General features: G+C 44.9%; 2 protein-coding genes across 2 annotated transcripts; one reads left to right on the top strand and one right to left on the bottom strand.

The window, feature by feature from the left end:
- Nucleotides 1-611: 611 nt before the first annotated feature.
- LOC136513336 (nuclear envelope-associated protein 2-like) lies at nt 612-5528 on the top strand. Its single transcript, XM_066507331.1, has 6 exons — nt 612-1049; nt 2551-2988; nt 3065-3172; nt 3564-4031; nt 4147-4248; nt 4720-5528. The coding sequence occupies exons 2-6, from the start codon at nt 2791-2793 to the stop codon at nt 4885-4887; spliced, it is 1044 nt and encodes a 347-aa protein (XP_066363428.1). The 5' UTR covers nt 612-1049; nt 2551-2790; the 3' UTR covers nt 4888-5528.
- A 709-nt stretch (nt 5529-6237) lies between these two features.
- Nucleotides 6238-10152, bottom strand: LOC136512081 (pto-interacting protein 1-like). Its single transcript, XM_066506083.1, has 8 exons — nt 9781-10152; nt 8435-8536; nt 8068-8315; nt 7862-7988; nt 7329-7602; nt 7113-7245; nt 6929-7015; nt 6238-6569 (listed from the first exon to the last, which is right to left on the bottom strand). The coding sequence occupies exons 2-8, from the start codon at nt 8514-8516 to the stop codon at nt 6432-6434; spliced, it is 1089 nt and encodes a 362-aa protein (XP_066362180.1). The 5' UTR covers nt 8517-8536; nt 9781-10152; the 3' UTR covers nt 6238-6431.
- Between the last annotated feature and the right edge of the window lie 11311 nt (nt 10153-21463).

Here is a 21463-nt window from a genome sequence, read left to right as displayed (position 1 = left end):
CAGGTGTTGTATGTCGCCGTCCGCTTGCTACTGCGGGTGCGCCGTCGTGGTTCACGTGCCAGAGCCTGAGGCCTGCAGACGTCTCTGCAGCACGCATCTGCAGGGGGGCAGGTGGGGCACGGGTCCAGGTTCCACCGTGCGGGCGTGGGGTGCGTTCCACCGTGCGGACGCTGGATGGGCGCGGGGGCGCGGTTTATGCTGTGCGGGGGCGTGGGCCACTGTTTCCTACGCTGGCAATGGTTGGGAACAGGATGGAGCGCGTGGAATGCGATGGAGCGCGTGGAATGCGATGCGCGACGGGAGCGCGAGAGGTGCGTCCAACTGCAGGCCTGGGGCTGGACATCTGGGCGTTAGTGGTACCGTACTATCAGTCATACAAGTATAAAACTGTGTCTACATATATTTTAGTTGCAACTACTGCATCTCAATCATACTTGTGCACATCACAGAATGAATAATTCATCCAACCTACAATGCAACCGAAATAAAATTGAAGCCACATCTACAGATACACACACGGATACGATGGTATTCTGAATTCTGACCGCATCGCGCACCTCGCCGCACGTACTGGGACTGGACTGGCGGAGGGACACGCCACGCGGGACGTGTGCTGTGCCGTGCCACAGAGGATCCATGTCAGCACGTGGCGCACGGGCCTCGGTGAAAAATTTTGGAGCTTGCCGCGCGCCGCACGCGGGGCCCACACGTCAGCACCCGATTTCAAACCCAGCGCACACCTCATCTTCTCCCCAACACCTGGCCATTAATTTCCGGGATCCTCGTTTCGTTTCCCTTCCCACTCTTCCTCTCTATCAGCGCCGCTGCTCGCCGGCGCCGCCTGCCCCCAAGCCCCGGAATCCGCGGGGGACCGGAAACGCTTGCTCGCTCCCCCTTATTTTCCTCGGCCGCCGGAGCGAGCGTCGCCTCCGGGCAGCAGTCCCTGGTTCCTGGTGGTTCTTGCCTCCTCTCCTCGTCTGGGTGGGTGGTGGACTAGCGTCGTCTTCGCTGGAATCCACCTGCCTGCTCCGCCTCCGCTCGCACTGGAGGTGCGTGATTCTTTTCCTTCGCCGCGTCCTCTGTTCGTGCCCAGTTGTTCGCCTGCGGCCGTGATTGCCAGCTTTCCTTTGTCTCATTTGCACCCTTCTTGTTTTTTGGTCCCCTTGGGGGGTAAAATGTTGGGATCTCAGAAGATTTTGATCGCCAGTAGCGGGTGCTCTCTGATCCGTGTTTCTTCCACTTTGCCCGGACGAGTGGACTCGCCTGCGTGCCCGGTTTCAATTCTTTTTTTCAAACTTATTCGGCCTGTTCATGTGCGGAGGGACCCCTCTCGAAATCCTAACAGTAAACAGATTTTCTGAGCTCTGGTGCGGGAAAACCTGGAGTTTTTGGGGTTGTACTAGGAGATCTCTGTTTAGGAGTAAACGTCAGTAGTAGACGGTTCTGTTTTGGGGTTTAACCAAAGAATCTTTGGAAAATTTGAATTGGTTTGAAATTACAAGATGCTGTTGTCCTCCCCTCGTTGCAAGCACTGACGAAGATGCCTTTACATGATTAGTCCTACATAAGTTATTTTTTTACAGAGCAGTACAGAAAGGGCCATTGTTTAGTCCTCTGGTTCTGTCGCACGCAATTAACCTATATACCGCGATGAATCGCGTTGACTCTGTGCACCAAAAACATGTTACTCCTAAATTTGCTGCGCAATGCGCGGGTTGACTAAGGTGGTATTCGGATAGGAGGTGTGTCGGGAGGATGTTGCATGGGGTGTTCGGATACTAATAAAAAACAAATTACATAATCTGCCACTACTCTATGAGATGATTTTTTTAAGCCTAACTAAGCCGTCATTAGCACATGTTTACTGTAGCACCACGTTGTCAAATCATGGACTAATTAGACTTAAAAGATTCATCTCGCAAATTAGTCGTAAACTATGCAATTAATTTCGTAATTAGTCTATATTTAATACTTCATGCATATGTCCAAACATTCGATGTGACAGCGACTAAAATTTAGGAGGGCAAATAAACACCACCTAAGTATGTCGGCACGTAATTTTATCCCCGTTTTTTCAAGTCTAATAAATGACATGAACAAGTCACTTGCAGTGAGTGTGGACAATTTCTGTTTCCTTTGCTCTGGTTTCGGCTCGTTGTCGATACAGGGTGTTTAGATCCCTTTCAGTTTGGAAAATGGACACTGTAGCACTTTTGTTTTTATTTGGCAAAAATCGTCTAATTATGGACTATTTAGGCTTAAAAGATTCGTCTCGTCAATTACGGGTAAACTGTGCAATTAGTTATTCTTTTTACCTACATTTAATGCTCCATGCATGTGCCGCAAAATTTGATGTGACGGAGAATCTTGGGAAACTTTGGATTTTGGGTGGGATCTAAACAGGGCCTATATATTTTTGGAGTACTGAAAGCTACGCTTCTGTCATTTCACTGCCAAGACAAGTGCCTGGCTCCACGTGAACTCGTGGCCTCTTGACCTGAAGAAAAATCGTTTTCTCTCACTCATAGTTTTTTTTTTTAATTTTTTCAGCCAAAGCTACTGATTGGCTTGTACTGACTAGCGAAGCCAAAGAAGGATTCTTAGTTGGCAATCAGAGGTGTTTGGTTTGGTCAAACAAAGCTCAGCTCCCTCCTTTTGTCTTGCCCATGGGATGCTTGCTGTGATCTGCTCGTGTTCGTACTTGTTGAGATAATAAAACAGTGTAGCATCTTGCGGTCTTGCCCTTTCTGACTGGAAGAGAAGATAAGACGTGCTGTTTTGTGGCCTGCTATGTCTGTCTCGGAGAAGGTGGTGCCAGCATCATCAGTTTCTTCGTCGTCAGATTTGGATCCACTGTTGAAGGATCTTACGGAGAAGAAGTTGAGCTTTAGGAGGAACGTGGTATCATTGGCTGCCGAGCTCAAGGATGTGAGGAACAAGCTTGCTTCCCAGGAACAGCTGTTTGTAAGGGAATCTCAAACTAGAAAGGTTAGTCTGTAGTTTGTAATTGGTACCTTCGGGGTTGTCGGTGGAGTTTGTGCTGACTAGGAACAAATCTTAACAGGTTGTGGAGACAAAAGCAAGGAGCATGGAAGAGGAAGTAAGCAAGCTGCAGAAATGCTTACAGGACAAGGATGAGCAACTGCGTTCATCCACAAGTAGCACGGAACAGGTAAAGAGCTTTCACAGCAAAATACACTTCTTGCAGTTTAATGGAGATGTGATCTAATTTTTGTTTACTCTGAATCTCCTTGCGAACAAAGCCCAAAAGATGTTGACTGTAATACAAAGCCAACATTTTGGAGTCAATATTTCTGCTTGCAAAATTGCTTTGTTTGGTCATTAAATAAACTTTTGATCATGAAATAAATTTTAGCTTGACTTACTTTGTTAACCTGATTCAATTTTTACTAACCAACTTGGTCGAATGATCATGACTACTAAATTTCTGCTCTGAGTGTCACTGTGTTAGTGGCTAATGATTTTAGTTATGACAAAATATTTTCTTTATTCAGGCAAGCCAAATGCAGTTCCTTAATAATGTGTTTTCTAATTATATACAGTACCTCCATGAGTTGGATGATCTTAGAACACAACTGTCATTTACTCAAGCTACAGCAGAAGCAAGTGCTGCATCAGCCAAGTCAGCTCAGATGCAGTGCTTGTCATTGCTGAAAGAGCTGAATGAGAAGGACATCTCGCTCAAAGAGCATGAACTTCGAGTGAACAAGCTAGGTGAGCAGCTTGATCTTCTCCAGAAGGATCTGCAAGCAAGGGAGCTCTCACAAATGCAACTTAAAGATGAAGTTATAAGAATTGAGACCGACATCATGGACGCAGTTGCCAAAGCTGGGTCTAGGTCTGACAAAGATAATGAGCTGTTAAAGGTCTTATCTGATGTTTCACCAAGGAATGTCCAGAACCTCAACAACCTTTTGAATGCTAAGGATACAGAAATTGCGAGGTTGAGAGAGGAAATCAGAATATTGTCTGCTCACTGGACGAACAAAACCAAGGAACTTGAATCACAGGTATACTATATTTCTTTTATCCATAAAAGACCTCCATAATTTGGTTACAAATACTTTGTTTCCTATAACGCTGAATTGAAGTATATTTACATGAGATTTATTGATTTTTGAGCAGTTAGAAAAGCACCGGAGAACTGATCAGGAGCTGAAGAAGAGGGTTCTGAAGCTTGAATTTTGCCTTCAAGAATCTCAGTCTCAGATGCGAAAATTAAAGAGGGTATGCTCCTTCCGGTTCCATAAGGGGATCAGTTTAATTTTATGTTATAGTTGATTGTCAGCATATTCTCCTTCAGGTTCCATAATTGTAGTCATTTCCTTTGCTTGTTAGCATACAGCTAGAGGGAGTATATATGCGTTGATTCAACCACTATTTTCTATTATAATATAATCGAACATCCTAAAAAAAGTATATTTCAAGACAAATCTCTACATATGATCTTCAAGTTTGTAAACTAAATACCATAAAGTTATTTGTAATCAAAGTTTCAAAAAGTTTGACTCAAACCTTATCCAAAATGGCAATTGTTTGCAAACCGGAGGGAGTTGCTGAATTGGTGATGGGACTCAACATTTTAGATGTGTTGCCTTCAACATGTGAACCAACCATCCTTGCTAATGCAGTTTGCCATAATTGTGCGTGGAAAATATTCATATCAATGGTCTGATCTTGTTTACATTTATTCTGCAGATGGGGGAGAAAAGAGACAAGGCTCTCAAGGAGCTCATGGACCAGGTGGCCATGAAGCAGCCCAACAGTATGTGCCATGGCAACAAGGAGAATTTTTGGGAGAGCCAGGGATTCAAGTTCATTGCCTCTATGTCGATGCTGGCACTAGTGATCCTCGCAAAGCGATGAAGCAGCATCGTATACCCAATCTCGTGTAAAGAAGTTAGAGATTCCATCCATCGTTAGGTGAGCAACTAGCTCATAGTTTAAGCAGATGTCAATGTAGCGTTTACATTAGTTTGTAGGCTTGGGCAGCTGTGCATACTGCATGGTCAGATGCCTAGACCAAAATTTGCCGACTATAATAGTTGTAGTCTGTAATCCGTAGTGCAGTTTCTGCTGGTTCATGTAAACTCAGAAGCTGTCTTGTAGTCACAGCTAGTTCATGTCAGCTCATGAGCAGTCATGTAGTCATGAATCTATATTTTATAATTTCAGAGTAGCTTCAGCAGTTGTCACAGCTAAATCTAATTAGCTATAGTGTGAGGCCTGTGATCTTTTATATCTTGGGGTAAGCTGGTAACTCCAGCATGAGTATTGCACTCCTATGGCTGCGAATTTGCTAAAAGTACATGATGCTTTATGTGCACAAGCGTAGGCTTGGCAGCAATCATTGCAACAGAAGATCAAGGTATGATGCAAGTCCAACTTGAATTGGATTCTATGTCGTTGGTGAACACCCTCAAATCAAACGAATATGATCATTCACCGGAGCCCGAGGGCATTCTGTTTGGAGAAATTAAGGTATTAAATTCCTTTTATCAACACAATTTGCTCAGCTTGACTTGTAGGACCTGTTTGGATGACTGCCTGAGCTAGGTAGATCACCCAGGCTGTTGATTTTCAGCACTAAGTAGTTGTTAGGGCTAGATCTACCTGCCTGGGTGACTCCCAATCCAGGCCACAAAACAAACAGGCCTATATTCCATGGTGTTGGACTGTTGAAGGCCCTCTATTGATTGAAATATGATAATTCACCTGAAGGCATTCTAATCCGAGAAAAAAAAAATTAATTTTATCCACGAAATTTGCTTCCGGTCAATGTGAGTTATGCTCCGAGTGTGCACATAAATTTGCTCCCACTTGTAAACAAATTAGCACCGAACTCTGTGTCATACTTCCACGGTTCTAAATTATAAGACGTTTTGACTTAATTAGATACACTGTTTTTTTATAATATGTAAGTACCATATCAAAAACTATATATCTAAAAAAGTCAAAACATCATACAATTTTGAATAGAGTGAGTACTAAAGTTTGTGAGTTTTTCTTAGGTGACTCTTTAAGAAAAAAAACGGCACCAATAAACAGGTCATCTTGCAACCAATAGAAAAGAACATACCCAGTGCAAAGAGCTCCCGCTCTGTGCAGGGTCTAGGAAAGGGTGTCAGTGACAAACCTTACCCTCGCCTGTGCAATGCGAGAAGACCGCGACTCGAACCCGGGACCTTCCGGTCACAGGCGGTAAGACTCTACCGCTTACGCCAGGCCTGCCATTCTTGCAACTGATAGAAAGAATCAAATATTGTGGGGATACAAGAAATCTTGTTTACAACTCGGGGGAAGAATAATCACAAATGTTACACGCTGCCAGCCACATGTCCGCAAGAACGACATCGACGACTCATATATCTTACTTATCTATCATACAAGAGGCGGGAGAAAAGCGAAGCTTATGACCCAGCATTTTCTCCTGGGTTAGTCGCCCGCGCATGCGCATTCAGCAGGGGTTGTAGCGCCTTGACAACAATGCTCATGTTTGGCCGGAAGTCTGCTTCGTACTGAACACACAAGGCGGCAACAGCCGCAAACTGTTTCAAAGACAGGAGCACAAACAGGGTTAAAACCTTAGAATGGATCATCGCCAAAAAACACATGAACTCAAGAGCTAACACTTGATAGCACCAGCAGCAAAGGATCAAAGCTTAGCATAATAAACTGATACTGAATGCAAATATGCTTTGAGAACAATGTTCAGTAGCAGGTCAAATTCTATGAGCGCAACATAAGAATTAGACATTTCAATAACAGAAGACAGTTTACTAATCTTTTCTTCTACAACCATCACTTTGTTCTTCATTAACCAGCTTTCTTTGACACTTCCTAAACAGTTAATAAAGCCGACTTAAAAAGTCATGAATAGTTTGAGAAGAAAGGTTGTTCACGGTACCTTTGCAACAGCTTTCGGAGGATAGTCCCCTCCAAGTCTTGAGTCAACACATTGTCTAACCTTGTCTTCGCTAAGTCTTGGTGTAGCCTGTCAGTGTTGAATAAGTCATTGATTTGATTCACCCAACAGAAAAATACAAGTTAATTTTATCTTATAACAACTGGCATGTGTAGATGGAACTTACCCAAGTCACAAGACTCTGCTGTCCCCTTGGTAATGTATGGTCGACAGGTTTCCTTCCAGTCAATAGCTCAAGAAGAACAACTCCGAAACTATATACATCGCTCTTAGAGCTGAGTTGGCCAGTCATTGCATACCTGACCCAAAAAATGTAAACTTACGTTAAGCTTAATTATCTCAAAAGGTCTGTAGAGCAATGGAAAAGGAAATCACGACATACTCAGGCGCATGATATCCAAAAGTTCCGAGAACCCTAGTTGAGTGAAGCCGAGCTGCCATGTCAGGAGCTTGGTTTGACAAATCAAAGTCAGCTATCTTAGCTACATCATCATCAAAAAGAAGAACATTGCTAGACTTAATATCTCTGTGTATGATATGGGGTTGTGCTTTCTCATGAAGATACTCGAGGCCTTTTGCTGCTCCAACAGCTATCTTCACACGTTGTGACCATGATAAGACTGGACCGGGTTGAGCCCCTTTAACACCTTTCCTTCCTGTAAAGAGACATATTCTGCATGTGTTAAGCATGGTTTCTTTTTGGGTAATTTCCTTATATGTCACCGAGAAAACTCACAATCCCTGATATGCCATCACTGTGTGTATGACACATGGGACCCCCACAGTCAGTGGCATATCGGGATTTAAGGTTTAGTCCGTTGCATATAAGAAATTATTCCTTTCTTTTTTTACTTGGACCATGAGACAGTACAACTCATGCAAAAGATAGAGAAAAAAGATAGCACAAGACAATACCATGAAGCATATCATGAAGAGAACCCATAGTAGCAAACTCATAAGCAAGGACGCGGAGTGTCCCATCAGCACAGTAACCAAGCAACTCAACAACATTTTCATGCTTCAGCCTTGATACCATAGACACCTGAAGATCAATTTCAGAATGACATCAAACCACAGACTAAAAAAGATGCGCTGCATTTCATAAACAGGGAAACACAGACCTGCGCCAAGAATTCTTGGTCTGGCTGCTTATTAGAATCCAACTTTTTGACCGCGGCGCTCCTACCATTTCTCAAAACACCGAAGTATACTCTGCCAAAGGAGCCCTCACCAATCAAGGCTTCATCACCAAAACCCTTAGTCACCTCCCGAATCTCATCTACAGGAATAGCAGGGACTGCAATTGGCTGCATTTTCACAGGCTGAGGACCCTTGGGAGGGTGATCAGCAGGGCGGTATGCATCGGCCCCTGCAGGTCAGTTGGAGTTTATCAGAAAAATATTGACCAAGCATCAAAAGCTAAATATATGGTATGAGAAATGGTGCTCTGCAAAGGATTACAACCAAAAAAAAGGTCCATGCTCTTACTTGCTGGATGGTGTCCTGGGTATTGAGTCCTGGTGTCTGGTACTTGGGTATCTTCATCACCGCAGCATGCAAAGCACGACATGTTCTACCCAAAGACAAAACCTGGAAGTTGGAATCAAACGCCTTTGTATTAGAAGCAGCGGCGATATAGCATCAGTCAGAAAACAAGAAACAAAGAAAACAAAATCTGTTAGAAATCGAGCAACCAATTCCATAAGTAATTGATATCCATGACATGCACTCATCGCATCATCCATGGTGTAAACAGGACCATGTATAAATTCTCTCCATCCCCTCTCCCCTGTAGTTCCGCATCCATGTTCTCCACTTACGAACCAAATGTGAGACTAACATAGGTGCACAGCAACCAAATTGACCCACATGTTGCAAACAATTTATGCAAAAGGAAAACTTAAAATATGGAGGTATTTCTGTGTTCTTTGTTGTTTCCCAACTGCCCCCAGGCAGATTAAAATATATCTAGCAGGAAGGTACTAACTACTCAGAGTCACCACTTGCTATGAAGCTGATCAAAGGACAGCTCATTCTGCAATTCTTAATACGCCACAGGTTTCATGCCACCTTAGCTAGAGACAATAATTATGCACATTGGTTGGAAATCTATTACTACTATTAGATTAAGCATCCCACCAGTCAGCTTTGGGGTCATTGCACCACTGGACGAATACTTGCAATTACCCTTCTTTCTGAAAACAAGAAGAAATTCCTGAGCCTGAAACGACATTAGTCACTTCACTTCGCCTACAGATTCATCTCAATCGTGGCTACATTAAAATTTATTGCCGCATCACATGCATTTCATGCACTGCTGCTCCTCCACAGTACCAGCAGTCCAGCACCAAAGGGGTCACCTTTTCCCTCATGCCCACAGCTCACAATCATGCCATTCTCACACACGCCAGCTCGGCCAATCCAAAAGGCTAACATCGTGTTCGCTCCGGCTCTTTCCTTAGCCCTGCCAAACCTGCAATTGCTTCTGCAGTGAAGCATCATTTCGCTGAGCTATCAATGCAGCGATGAATCCCCAAATGATACACCGTGGCACGCCACGGACGAGCTACCTATCCAATCCAAGCAGGGTTCCCAAAGCGGCGCGACCGCCTTGGTGGAGCAGCGGCTGCTGGCTCCAGCCTTGGCGAGGGCGCGAGGCGACTGGCGAGAGGCGGGAGGGGGAGCCGCTGACGCCGCCGCCGAGCCTGGGACTGCCCCGCCGTCCGTCGCTACCGACGAATCTCCGCAAAACGCGCTGAGAGAGAGAGAGAGAGAGAGAGAGAGAGAGAGAGCTGCGAGAGATGGAGGAGCTGGGGAAAAAAAGTAGATCTCACCGGCTCCTTGTCCCTTCTCAGGCGGGATGGACGCCGCTGCCCCTGGATCCACGCGCTGCGGCTCCTCCTCCCTCCTCACGCGCGTAGCCGGCGAAGGAGAAGAAGCCCGGCGGCCAGGAACGACGGGGGGAGGCGGGGCGGCGATGAGAGACGAGACGGCGCGGGAGGCGGGGCGGGCGATGCACGACGGCGCGAGGCAGCGGAGGACGACGCGGAGGGAAGCGAGTAGGAAGGAAGCTAGTACAGCGAGGGTAGGCCTTCCGAGTTCCGACGGACGGAGCTGGCTGTGCCGCCTGTGCGGTCACCAGCGGTGAGCCGTGAGCTTATATACAGCTGCTTCAGCGAGTCTACTGTCCTCCGTCTTCTCCGTGTGCTGTTGGTCGTCTCGTCAGAAAACTCAGAACGCGTGTGTGAGAAAGAGCAAAAGGCAAACCCCCCATGTGCCTGTTCCCATTTTTCTTCTCTTTTTCCTTTTTTTAAAAAACTCCGACGCTTTCATCTCACGCACGGGGAACTTTCAGCTGAACCCGTCCCTCTTTCAACTGGTCAAATCAAATTCCAAAACCTCGGCGATCAGCTTTCAGCAAATCAGCTCGAAACCTGAAAAATGTTCTGTTTCAGATTTGAAAATTAAGGGCGCGTTTGGTTCCCGCCACAGTCCCTGTCCGCTGCCATAGCCGTGGCCGCGCCACGAGTGCGGCGGACGAAACGGCCGCCAGATAGTTGGCGAGTTGTGGCGCGCGTTATGAACTAGCAGCTGCGGCGCGCGCCAAACCTTTCGCCATGTGTGGTGGGAACGTTTGGCTGTTTCAGCATGTCGCACATGTGGCGCACGTTGACCGTGATTCAAACATGCCCTAAAAAGCTAAACAAAGAGACTCTCGTGGAGCTCTCCTGATTTGGAAGAGGAGGAGACGTCAACGAAGCCAAGAAAGAAAAGGAGAGGAATAAGTAATAAATTGAACCGAGAGTGATTTAGTTGTAGCAAGCACCAATTCGATGTCCTCTTCTTCTCCTATGAGCGCCAGAACGACAACTTCCTCTTCTCTCGAGAATTTTGGATCTAGGTTTAGGGTTTCGGATTCAGATTATAGAAGGGAATTTTTGTGGTTGCAGAATTTAAAGGGAGCTTTGGGGAGGGGGGGCTTCTAGAACGGCAGCGATGGTAGGGTGCGCTATGGGTGGGACTGCAGGCAACTACGGAGGAGACTAGTTAGGGATGCACTATGGTGGGGGTGTCCTGTCGTGGCGGTGGCCGCGAGAACTATGGAGGAGGCTAGTTAGGATGGTCCACGGCAAGGTGTCCCACTGTGTCGGTGGTAGCACAGGGTGTCTTGTGCCGTGGCGGCGGTAGCGCGGTGGTGGATTTGGCATCGCCAGATCGGGAGGGGTGGCAGTTGTGGCAGAACCACCTGAAATAACACGCTTACAGGAGTGCTCGTCTTCCACCAGACACTAAGCACCCCGAAAGCAAGCTACAGCGGACGGTATCCGTCAGTCACACCCGAAGGGAGAACGTGAAATAATGAGAACGAGTTACAATATAGGTCCATTTCATACATAAGAGTTTCTTAAAAGTACATTATTACAATACCAAATATCAGAATGCGGAATAATAAACAGTGGAATTTAAAATAAACATCTAGCGATAAGAACGATGATCCGTCTGAGCCCACCAGAAGAATCCTCCACACAAAGGTACTTCTCATGCATCACCTGTAATAGGGGTAAATAAACCCTGAGTACACAATGTACTCGCAAGACTTATCCGATGAGTGAAAATAATTTCCTGACTCCAAGAAATATAAAAAGCTTTATGGTTTGCTGGTTTATTTTAGCAGAAAGCAATACTAATAGTGAGTCCTTATTTATGTTATTATTATCGGCCGTATTAAGTTATTATCTATCAGTCTATATAAGCCCCTATTCTACTTTCAAGCAAGAGTTGAGCAATCAGTTCCATTTCATCATCTTTCATCTTTCAGTTCTTACTACGATGCTAGACCGCAGACAAGCTGTACCGGATTTTCTGGCGATTCGTGAACCAATGTGCCCAGCTGGGTGCCCCAAAGACACACATCCCGCTTGTACCCTAGGCACAAGCAAGACCAACCCATCACTCTCCTGTCCTAGGTGTCCAGGTCCCCGTCCAAACTTGGACTCCAATCCTCCACTCATGAGTCCCAGACTCAGTGCGGTGCAAGGACCTCCACCATCTCCGCTTTCAATCAGTCGGTCTGGAAAGAGCCGGATCCACGACAAGAGAGCAACAAGTCTTCTCTGTGCCCAAACCCAAGTATGCGCTCGGGACAATAGATATGTGACTTGCCTAGAGACTTATGCAACGACCGGTCCTTAATCGACACAGATAGAAAAAAAAATATAACTGAGCTATGCCCTGTTGGCCGCAGGACATAACCCTTTACACTCACCAAAACCCAACCACATCCCTGCCCGGTCACCATTTTCCTTTCCAACATTTTATCACGAGTAATCATATTTATCACCTAGTTATGAGTAACGACAAGTTACCCACGCTACCGACATCCTGAGCATAGCGGCTACTCGACCTATACTAGTAGGACTCATGGGTGGATATATTTATGCACGTAGTTTTTATAAAATGCCTGTAACGTAAATGCACAACACATATATATATATATATCCAGTTATTATTCAAAATAAGGGTTATGCACCAGGGCTTGCCTTGGGCAGGCGGGGTGTCAGCAAACTCAGCAACTAATGGCTCTGGGACTCCCTCCTGCACGAGAACCTCCTCCTTGTATTCCTCGATCACCTCCTTGTACTCCTGCTCGCCCGCAGTCACGAACTCTACCAACTTGTTATCTACATGCATAAAACGATGATGTAACGCTTAGTAATATGGCAACAACAACTCTTAAAATAAGAATACATCTACCAAGCTACTAAGCTAACTCTAATGACTAATACGCAAAGTTACCTATTATTCCCACTAAACAGGTATGAAACATTTCATATATTATCTTAGCAACTAAAGGCATCCTTATTGTTAATATCAATTTACTATATATATGATAAAACAAGGTGCACTAGCTACCATATTTATCAACATATTCTAAGGCCACAAAAATTACAGTGAGCACATGATAATACAATGAACCTACTGTAAAAGAATTCTAGGGCTAGCACTTCTACCAATGCATCACAAAAATCCATTATCTAAATAACCATAATAATAACAAGCAACCTAGAATTAATAAGTAACCCTAAAACATCGTAGAACCATACAAACAAAATATACCAATAGATAGATAAGGAATTTAGAAATCTAACAAAATTTATTTCACAATAAATAAATAAATTCAAATGAGCTCTAGGAAAGAAGAAGATGATAAGGATGGATAGGTCTCGATTTAAATGAATTTAGGAAGAAGAAATAATAGAATCGGAGCTTGGATGAAAGAGATATTGATTTTGCTAGGTGGACGCTAATTAATCCCATAAAGGGTGATTAAGGAAAATGATTAGTGGCATTTGGCTAGCTGGTCACGTGAATTGGATTTCACGTGATGGATTTGGAGTGGGTCTTTGGTCATGGGTGAATTAATTCAAATGATGGACTTTGAGTGGTCTTTGGACTTAACGAGCACATAAGGACTGGAGTGTGCTTTGGGCTAAACGTGCTTGGTGGTGGGGTGCTGGTTCATTCATGCATGTCAAGGAAATATTAGAGAATGAGAAGATCATTTGCAGACTAGCTACCTCAGCTGATTATTGCAGCTCGGGAGAAATCGATAGACGCAACTTTCACGGGCAAGAATAGAGAAACTTGATTTGGGAGAGCAAGATAGTGAGCAGCGGAGTGGGACGGCTTGGTGGCTTGGCGTGTCCTTTTAAAGATAGGAGACACGGGAATGGAATTAAGCAAGAGGAGGATAAGGAGGACGGCGAGAAGGTCAGGCATGGCTACTGTGAATGAACTGGAGAAGCGTGCAACAGTGTGTTGTAGTACTTGAGACTTCAATGTTGATAAACGAATGTGGTGTGCAGTAGACCATGGACCTGGACATATGTACTAGCTAATGAAGCTTTGCCTTGCCATGTTAGCTCCGGCTGGACAGATGAAGTTTCTCGCCAGCCACTCATCAAGTCTCAAACGAGGTCATCGGTCAAGTCTACTTCTGTACCCAAATTTAGAACGGCGATCGTTTGCCCCGTAGCGGACACGCCTCTTTGTGCTAGTGAAAGGGTCAAGATGGCGACTAGAGGGGGGTGAATAGTCCTTTTTTAAAACTTAATCAAGTTGGCTAACCGAAACAAGTGCGGAATTAAAACTATCGGTCTTGCCCTCTATCTATGTTCACTAGCACCTTGCAAAGATACTAATCAAGCAACAAAGGTGCCAGGCTAGCTAGAGCTCTCCTAACCAATTCTAGAAGCAAGGTCACACAAACCTATGCCACTAGTACTTTAAGCTACAAGGGAGCTCCTACACATGCTAGTAAGCAAAAGCACAAAGCCAAGCTCACTAGCAATGCTCAATAACAAGGCAATCAATGTCAAATTAGAGAGCGCAATTACTTAGCTACACAAACTAAGTAATGTGACTAACAAGGTTACATAAACCAAATTAGCCACGCAAGGGAGCTACTTCTATGCTACACAAGCATGAAGGTAACTAGCAAGCTACACAAGCTAACTAATTACAAAAGCAACAACACAAGCTTAATGTATGTGAAAGTAAACGCAAGCTTGTGTAACGGGGATGCAAACCAATGGGAAGAACAAGGTTGACACGATGATTTTTCTCCCGAGGTTCACGTGTTTGCCAACACGCTAGTCCCTGTTGTGTCGACCGCTCACTTGGTGGTTCGGCGGCTAATTGGCATCACCCGCCAAGCCCGCACGTCGGGCGCCGCAAGAACCTACCCCAGAAGTGAGGATTGCTCAATGACATGCTTTACTAAAGTTGCTCTTCGCGGCTCCTGCGGGGCAAGCACAATGCCCCTCACAAGCTCTTCTCCGGAGCGCCGCACAAGCTTCTTGCGGACTTCCACGGAGACCACCACCAAGCCGTCTAGGAGGTGGCAACCTCCAAGAGTAACAAGCACCACTGGCTTGCAACTCGATCACCTAGTGCCACTCGATGCAACCTCATGATGCAATCGCACTAGAAACGCTCACTCACACAATCGGATGATCACTATCAAGTATGTGTGAGATGGAGGGCTCCCAAGCACTCACAAGCATAGACACTAAGTCCCCCGAGGTGCTCAGCACTCGCCATGGCCGAGACCCACTTCTATTTATAGCCCCATGGGCTGAACTAGCCGTTACCCCTTCACTGGGCAAAAGTCGGTCCGACCAGACGCTCCGGTCGTGTTGATCGGACGCTGGACCTTAGCGTCCGGTCGCCCGCAGACGGCCACGTGTCACTAGCTTCAAACGCTATTCGTCAGATTTCAACAGCTACGAAACTGACCGGACGCACTGGCAAAACTGACCGGACGCAAAAGCCTCAGCGTCCGGTCGTTTCCAGTAAGCTCCCCGAGGCGTATTTCTTCGACCAGACGCGTCCGGTCCACCTTGACCGGACATAGACCAGCGTCCGGTGCAATACCCTCGGTACTGTGCAGACCCGTCAGTTTGACCGGACGCACGCTGCCAGGGTCCGGTGCTTTCAGACCCAGCGTCCGGTCAGTTGACCGACACCAGCGTCTTCGTGATCAACTCGTTTTTCAATTCTAACTTCTTCACCCTTGCTCCAATGTGCCAACCATAAGAATTTGCATCCGGCGTAATAGAAAATAGGCATTCCATTTTCCCGAAAGCGACGAATCCATCTCAACCCTGCAAACACCACCTCCTTTGTAGATGTGCCAACACCACCAAGTGTACACCACCATGTGTATGTGTGTTAGCTTTTCACAATCATTTCTCAAAGGATGTTAGCCACTCAACTTGCCACGCCACTCGATCCTAACGATGATGCAAAGTTAGATCACTCGAGTGGCACTAGATGACCGATATGCAAACAAGTTTGCCTCTCTTGATAGTACGGCCATCTATCCTAAACCCGGTCATAAACTTCTCTACACACCTATGACCGGTGAAATGAAATGCCCTAGGTTATACCTTTGCCTTGCGCATTTCATTCCATCTCCTCCAATGTTGATGTAACACATGCACCAACACGATCACCAATGATATGATCCACTTCATATCATCATGTGATCATATTGGTTCATCGATCTTGACTTTACTTGCTCTTCACCGTTGCCATCGTCCATCGGCGCCAAGTCTTGCTCAAGCTTCACCACCACGCGGTCCGTCACTCCAAAGCCTTCGACTTGCCCTTCACGCTTGCAACCGGTCCATCAAGCCAAGTCTTGTCTTGATCTTCTCCACCTTGATCACATGACTCAATGTCATGTCTCATGTGCATTTAAGCTCCTTCATCATCACATGTGTGAGCTTTGCAACATTTCCAAACTATTTTCACCTTCATGGCATATGTTGCTCACACACATGTACCTATGGACTAATCACCTGTGTATCTCACATAAACACAATTAGTCCACCTAGGTTGTCACTCAATTACCAAAACCAAACAAAGACCTTTCAGCTAGCGCGGTCACCAGGTGCGGCGCGCACACGCCTAGACGGTCGCCCAGCGCGGAGTACAGCTCAACAGCGCCCTCACTTAACGCGCAAAGCCACAACCAGCAGCAATGCATGCAAGCGGCAGGAGGCGGCCAAGCGCTGTGCATTGACCTGTTGGTCAAAAGCAGCTACTTGTGCACGACGTGCTGCTTGATGAACAGTGTTTTCTATGGTGAACAGTGTTTTCCTACTGTGCACAATGTTTTCTGCGGTGAACAGTGCACGACGTGCAAGACACGATGAGCCGTGTTTACTTCGTGCTACCGTAATTCTGCGTTGCTACAGTACTAGCACGTGGAAAGGGTGCCTGAGCCATGTTTGCAGAGCAGCAAGTGAGCGGTGTGCTCAGCGGGCCGAGCTTGTGAGTGAGATTAATGTGTAGCGTGTGCGATGCTGTTGCTACGGTCGATCGTCGCTGTGCGCGTGCTGCGCAGGCTAAGCAGAGCAGTGTGCCTTGTGTGCGCTCTAGGAATTAGGAAGAACATGAATACCGAGAGATGGAGTTGGATCAGGATGACAATAGTGAGTTGAGCTGTGCAGGAGAGTATTTGGACAAGGAATAAATTAGAGCTCAAATTAAGAATTAGTGCAATAAAATTTAATTTCTCATTTACCACATGCAATAATACATAAACATGATGCTCATGACATGGTTTTAGCAAAAACTGTACAATATAACACCGAGGGTGTTACAGGAGTGGAGGTGGGGCGCATGATATGGGAGGGGGGCAGGGAGCTCCCAACGTTGTTGCAACAGTTAGCAGCGATGATAGTCATGAGGGCAACGATGATGCCGCTAGATTGGGGAGGCATCGGTGAAGGTAAGGGAGCAGGATCCAATTGTGGTAAGGATAGAAAGAAGATGGAGGAGGTGGTGGAAGGGTGGCCCTCATAGGCATCGGAGGCGACACTTGCAAGGCGGAGGCTGGTGGTTGGACAGGGTTGGGTGGCGTGCACACCGAGGAAAAGGGGGTAGGGGTGGTGTGAACTTACGAAGGAGGAGGTGGTGGGTGATGATTCGTTGTATCTAGAAGGAGAGAGAGTCCTCTCATGCTTATATTATTGTGAGAGGGTTCTCTGTATAGACGAGTCCATTTAAGAAGTTTCGAGACACTTTCCCCAAAGAAAAGTTTTAAGATATGTCATCTTGCATTTATTGTCACTCACACTACTTGCGCGGACTACTACTTTCTCTAGGCAAATAAATATGGAATTTGAGACGTTATACGTGACTTGTTTTTTTTACCTTTTTTGGTTTGTCGATAACATTAGTTGTAGACAGTAGGTCATTGACACTGATGACTTCACATCTCTACCCCTTCTTTACCACTCTCTCCCGCTCTTTCTCACTCCCTCTTTCTCGGCACCAACTTTATTGCCATTTTGCCAAGAACCTCTTCTTAGAACAACTTCAAGAGCCTCTTTATATCTTCCATATTGATAGGAATAGAGATTTTGGTGAAAAAATCCCTCCGACAACTTCTTCAACTAGATCTTTAAATATTCCCATCCTCTATTCTTGATTTCTCGCTCCTCAAAGATAGAGAAGTTGTTGGAGTGTAGAGAGATATATAGAGATTTTTTTATTAAAATGACACTCTCCAATTTCCAAATAAGGATCTAGAGAGTGGGTTTAAAAAAGACTAATGGAGATGCTCTTAGCCGCCAACCTATGAATCATTGAATTGCTTGCCCTAAAGCTAATCTTCCTATCATCCCACATTATGATAAAATGTTTTTGACCTTTTGTAAGATAGTTTCTCAAAGAGCATATGAGACAAAATTTTCGTAGTCAAGTAACCCTCATGAGTTTCTTGACGGACTTATAGTAGTATGATTCCTTTTATCTCCTATCCGGTTACTACTTCCTTGGTTTCATAATACTCCTTTTATATCTCCCATCCGGTTACTACTTCCTAGGTATCATAATACAGCTACTTATAGCATAAAACTTTAGAGTTGTAAAGAAGGTTTTCCAAAAAGGGATGTATGCCAGAAATACTATTCACCTTTCATTTCCATTCCCCCTATTCTAATTTTGCGTGCACGCCAACCATCTTTCCATGTAGATGTGCCAATCACATGAACTTTAGTTTTAACTGGCATGCTGCCAAAGAAAAAACACCAAGAATGTCTAAGAGTAGTTATATTACAAGACATATGAGTCTTTTGCAAGCGTGGCGATGCAAGCATTATCATGAGCGGAAAGGGAAAGAAATGGCAGCAATCGAGAAAGAGTCATGGTCTTGAATTTTCCATTTTTATTTAGGGCCTATTTAGAACGCAAGAATGTAAAATAAAGGAATGAAAAAAAAGCACAGGAATAACATACAGTGAAAAGTAGAAAACTATAGGATATCAAAATACAGGAATAGAAACTTTGGGGGTGTTTGGATTATGGGAAAACAAGAATGTCGCATGTGCCCAAGAAGCAATGTTTCAGGCTTCAAAACGTGAGAAAACATTGCAAGAAAATTTCCTTTGGGTTTCCTGGATGCTTTTTTTCATGTGTTTTGTGAAGCATGGTTAGTCTTTCCTCCGGAATGGAATGCATATTTTTTCTTTATTCCAAACAGTAAGATGAGAAAACTTTCCAAAAGAATCCATTCCTTTGCCTTTCCTTTGAAAATCTTCCATTCCAAACAGACCCTCAATATACAAAGAGTTACCATGATGATGGATGCCTCTAAGTTGCATTACTTTATTTGAGATGCAAGAATACGCAGGCCGTTGTTGTTGGGTAATATTTATATCATCAAAGAAAATAAAGGCATACCATACATATATAGATAGGGCTGGTTAACGAGCCAACATAGGTTATTATAGCTCCCAACAAGGTGGTTTTGAATAAGCTCGTGTAGCTCACGAGCTAGATTGTTAACAAATGCAAAAACAGTAAGCAGTAACTAGTTCATGCAAATATGATGTCACAAATAACTGAGTACAATATACAGCAGACACCACAAGTCACAACATTAAGTTAATTTGGTACTTTATCTGTGTTATTGACTTGTGATGTTCTCAGCTAAAATGCTGGCTTAGATCATCATCATTAATAAAAAGAAAGAAACAAGCGAGAGAGTCGGTCAAGTCATGAGCTTTTAATTTTTTTTTCCAGCTCTAGACTTGCATACTCCCTTATTCTAAAAAAAAAATACAATTGTAGCTACGGTGCTAAGTCATGCCATCTTCAATTTAAATATTTTCTAGGAAAAATGCATTGATATTTAAGATATCAAATAACTGCATGCACCGGGTCAACCATGCATCTGGTCGAGGTCGATCGATCTAACAGTTGAATCGGTCTGATTAAGCTTAGCAACACGGGGAGCAATAGAGCCACACAATGCAAGCATCGCTGACTCCCTACCAAATGTGATGAGAGCCGCTACTCCTCCTGCCAACAGACCGGCCAAGACCATTTCCATTTGACTTTTGATGCCCATGATGAGCAAGCAGTCGTTAGGGATTTGATACTGGAGTGGCATCCTTATTCATATATAAATATAATGATCCTCTCAAACTGTAAAAAAGATGAAAGAGGATCGAGAAAAGATTAGCATTTTACCTCAGAGAAAGAAGCGAAAGATCGTCATTCCTGAAGCCCTGAACTGAAATCAGCGAGGTTTCGACAGAAAGACAGAGCGGAAAGAAAGCAAAGACCCCTACATCGTGACGTGGCAGGCTGAGCCTTTGGCCATTGGAGGATCGGAAGGAGGAGGTAAGCTCACCGGCGGTGGGCGGCCCCCGAAACGGCGGCCTCATTTGACTTACCAAACGCGGCGGCGGTCAGGTGGGGTCAGGTCGGCTTGGCAGCTTGCCTGCCCCTGCCCTGCTCACCAAGCTGTCTGTCTCACATGCTGTGCTGCTACTGTTACCTGTCTACGGTCTAAGCAGAAGTCGTTGAAGCTATAACTAATGCTCTCTGACAGAGTTTCAGACGGTTTTAGTTTATCGTGACAGTATCACGAGAAGCCGAAGTCGGTGGGGGGAAAAAAAGCTTCACCAATTTCTAGTTCATTAAACCCTGCCAATGAGAGAAAAAAAATGAGAAGTGAGGAACTAATTGCCAGTAGAGTACTTGTGCTATGTAGCATGTCTGTGCCTGTTTTGTTCATACTGCCCTTCACACTGAATAGATCGACAGAGGAGCGTTATCTTCAGACGGAACAGGAACAGGAAACGGTTCTAGCTGTCATCTGCAATCAGGTTTCTCCAGATAGCCAGACTGAGCTGCCAGAGAGTACTGTACATCCCCTCGTTCTCCCTTTTCATCCATTTCGATTACGACCACCACAACAACAACAAAGCCTTTCAGTCCCAAACAAGTTAGGACCCAACAGAAGCAAGGTTCAAGCATGTGAATAACTGTTTTCCAAGCACTCCTATTTAAGGCTAAGTCTTTAGGTATATTTCATTATTTCAATTGGTGCTACCCTAATCTATCACGTATATCATTGTTTCAAACTCGATCCCTTCTTATATGTCCGCAAATCCAACGCAACATACGTATTTTCGCGACACTTATCTGTTGAACATGTTGTCTTTTCGTAGGCCAACATTCTACACCATACAACATAGCATGTCTAATTATCGTCCTATAAAACTTGACTTTTAGCTTCTGTGGTACCCTTTTGTCACATAGGACACCAGATGCTTGGTACCACTTCATTCATCCTGCTTTGATTCTGTGGCTAACATCTTCATCAATATCCCCGTCTCTCTGTAGCATTGATTCTAAATATCAAAATGTATCCTTTCTAGGCACTACTTGACCTTCCAAACTAATATCTTCCTCCTCCCGAGTAGTAGTGCCGAAGTCACATCTCATATACTCAGTTTTAGTTCTACTGAGTCTAAAACCTTTGGACTCCAAAGTCTCCCGCTATAACTCCAATTTCTGATTCACTCCTGTCCGACTTTCATCAACTAGCACTACATTGTACACGAAAAGCATACACTAAGGGATGTCCCCTTATATGTCCCTTGTGACCTCATCAATCAGTAAGGCAAACAGATAAGGGCTCAAAGCTGACTC

The sequence above is a fragment of the Miscanthus floridulus genome, chromosome 16 (genome assembly GCF_019320115.1).
Source record: "Miscanthus floridulus cultivar M001 chromosome 16, ASM1932011v1, whole genome shotgun sequence".
Taxonomy (NCBI): domain Eukaryota; kingdom Viridiplantae; phylum Streptophyta; class Magnoliopsida; order Poales; family Poaceae; genus Miscanthus; species Miscanthus floridulus.
This window is presented reverse-complemented; position numbering and strand designations above follow the sequence as displayed.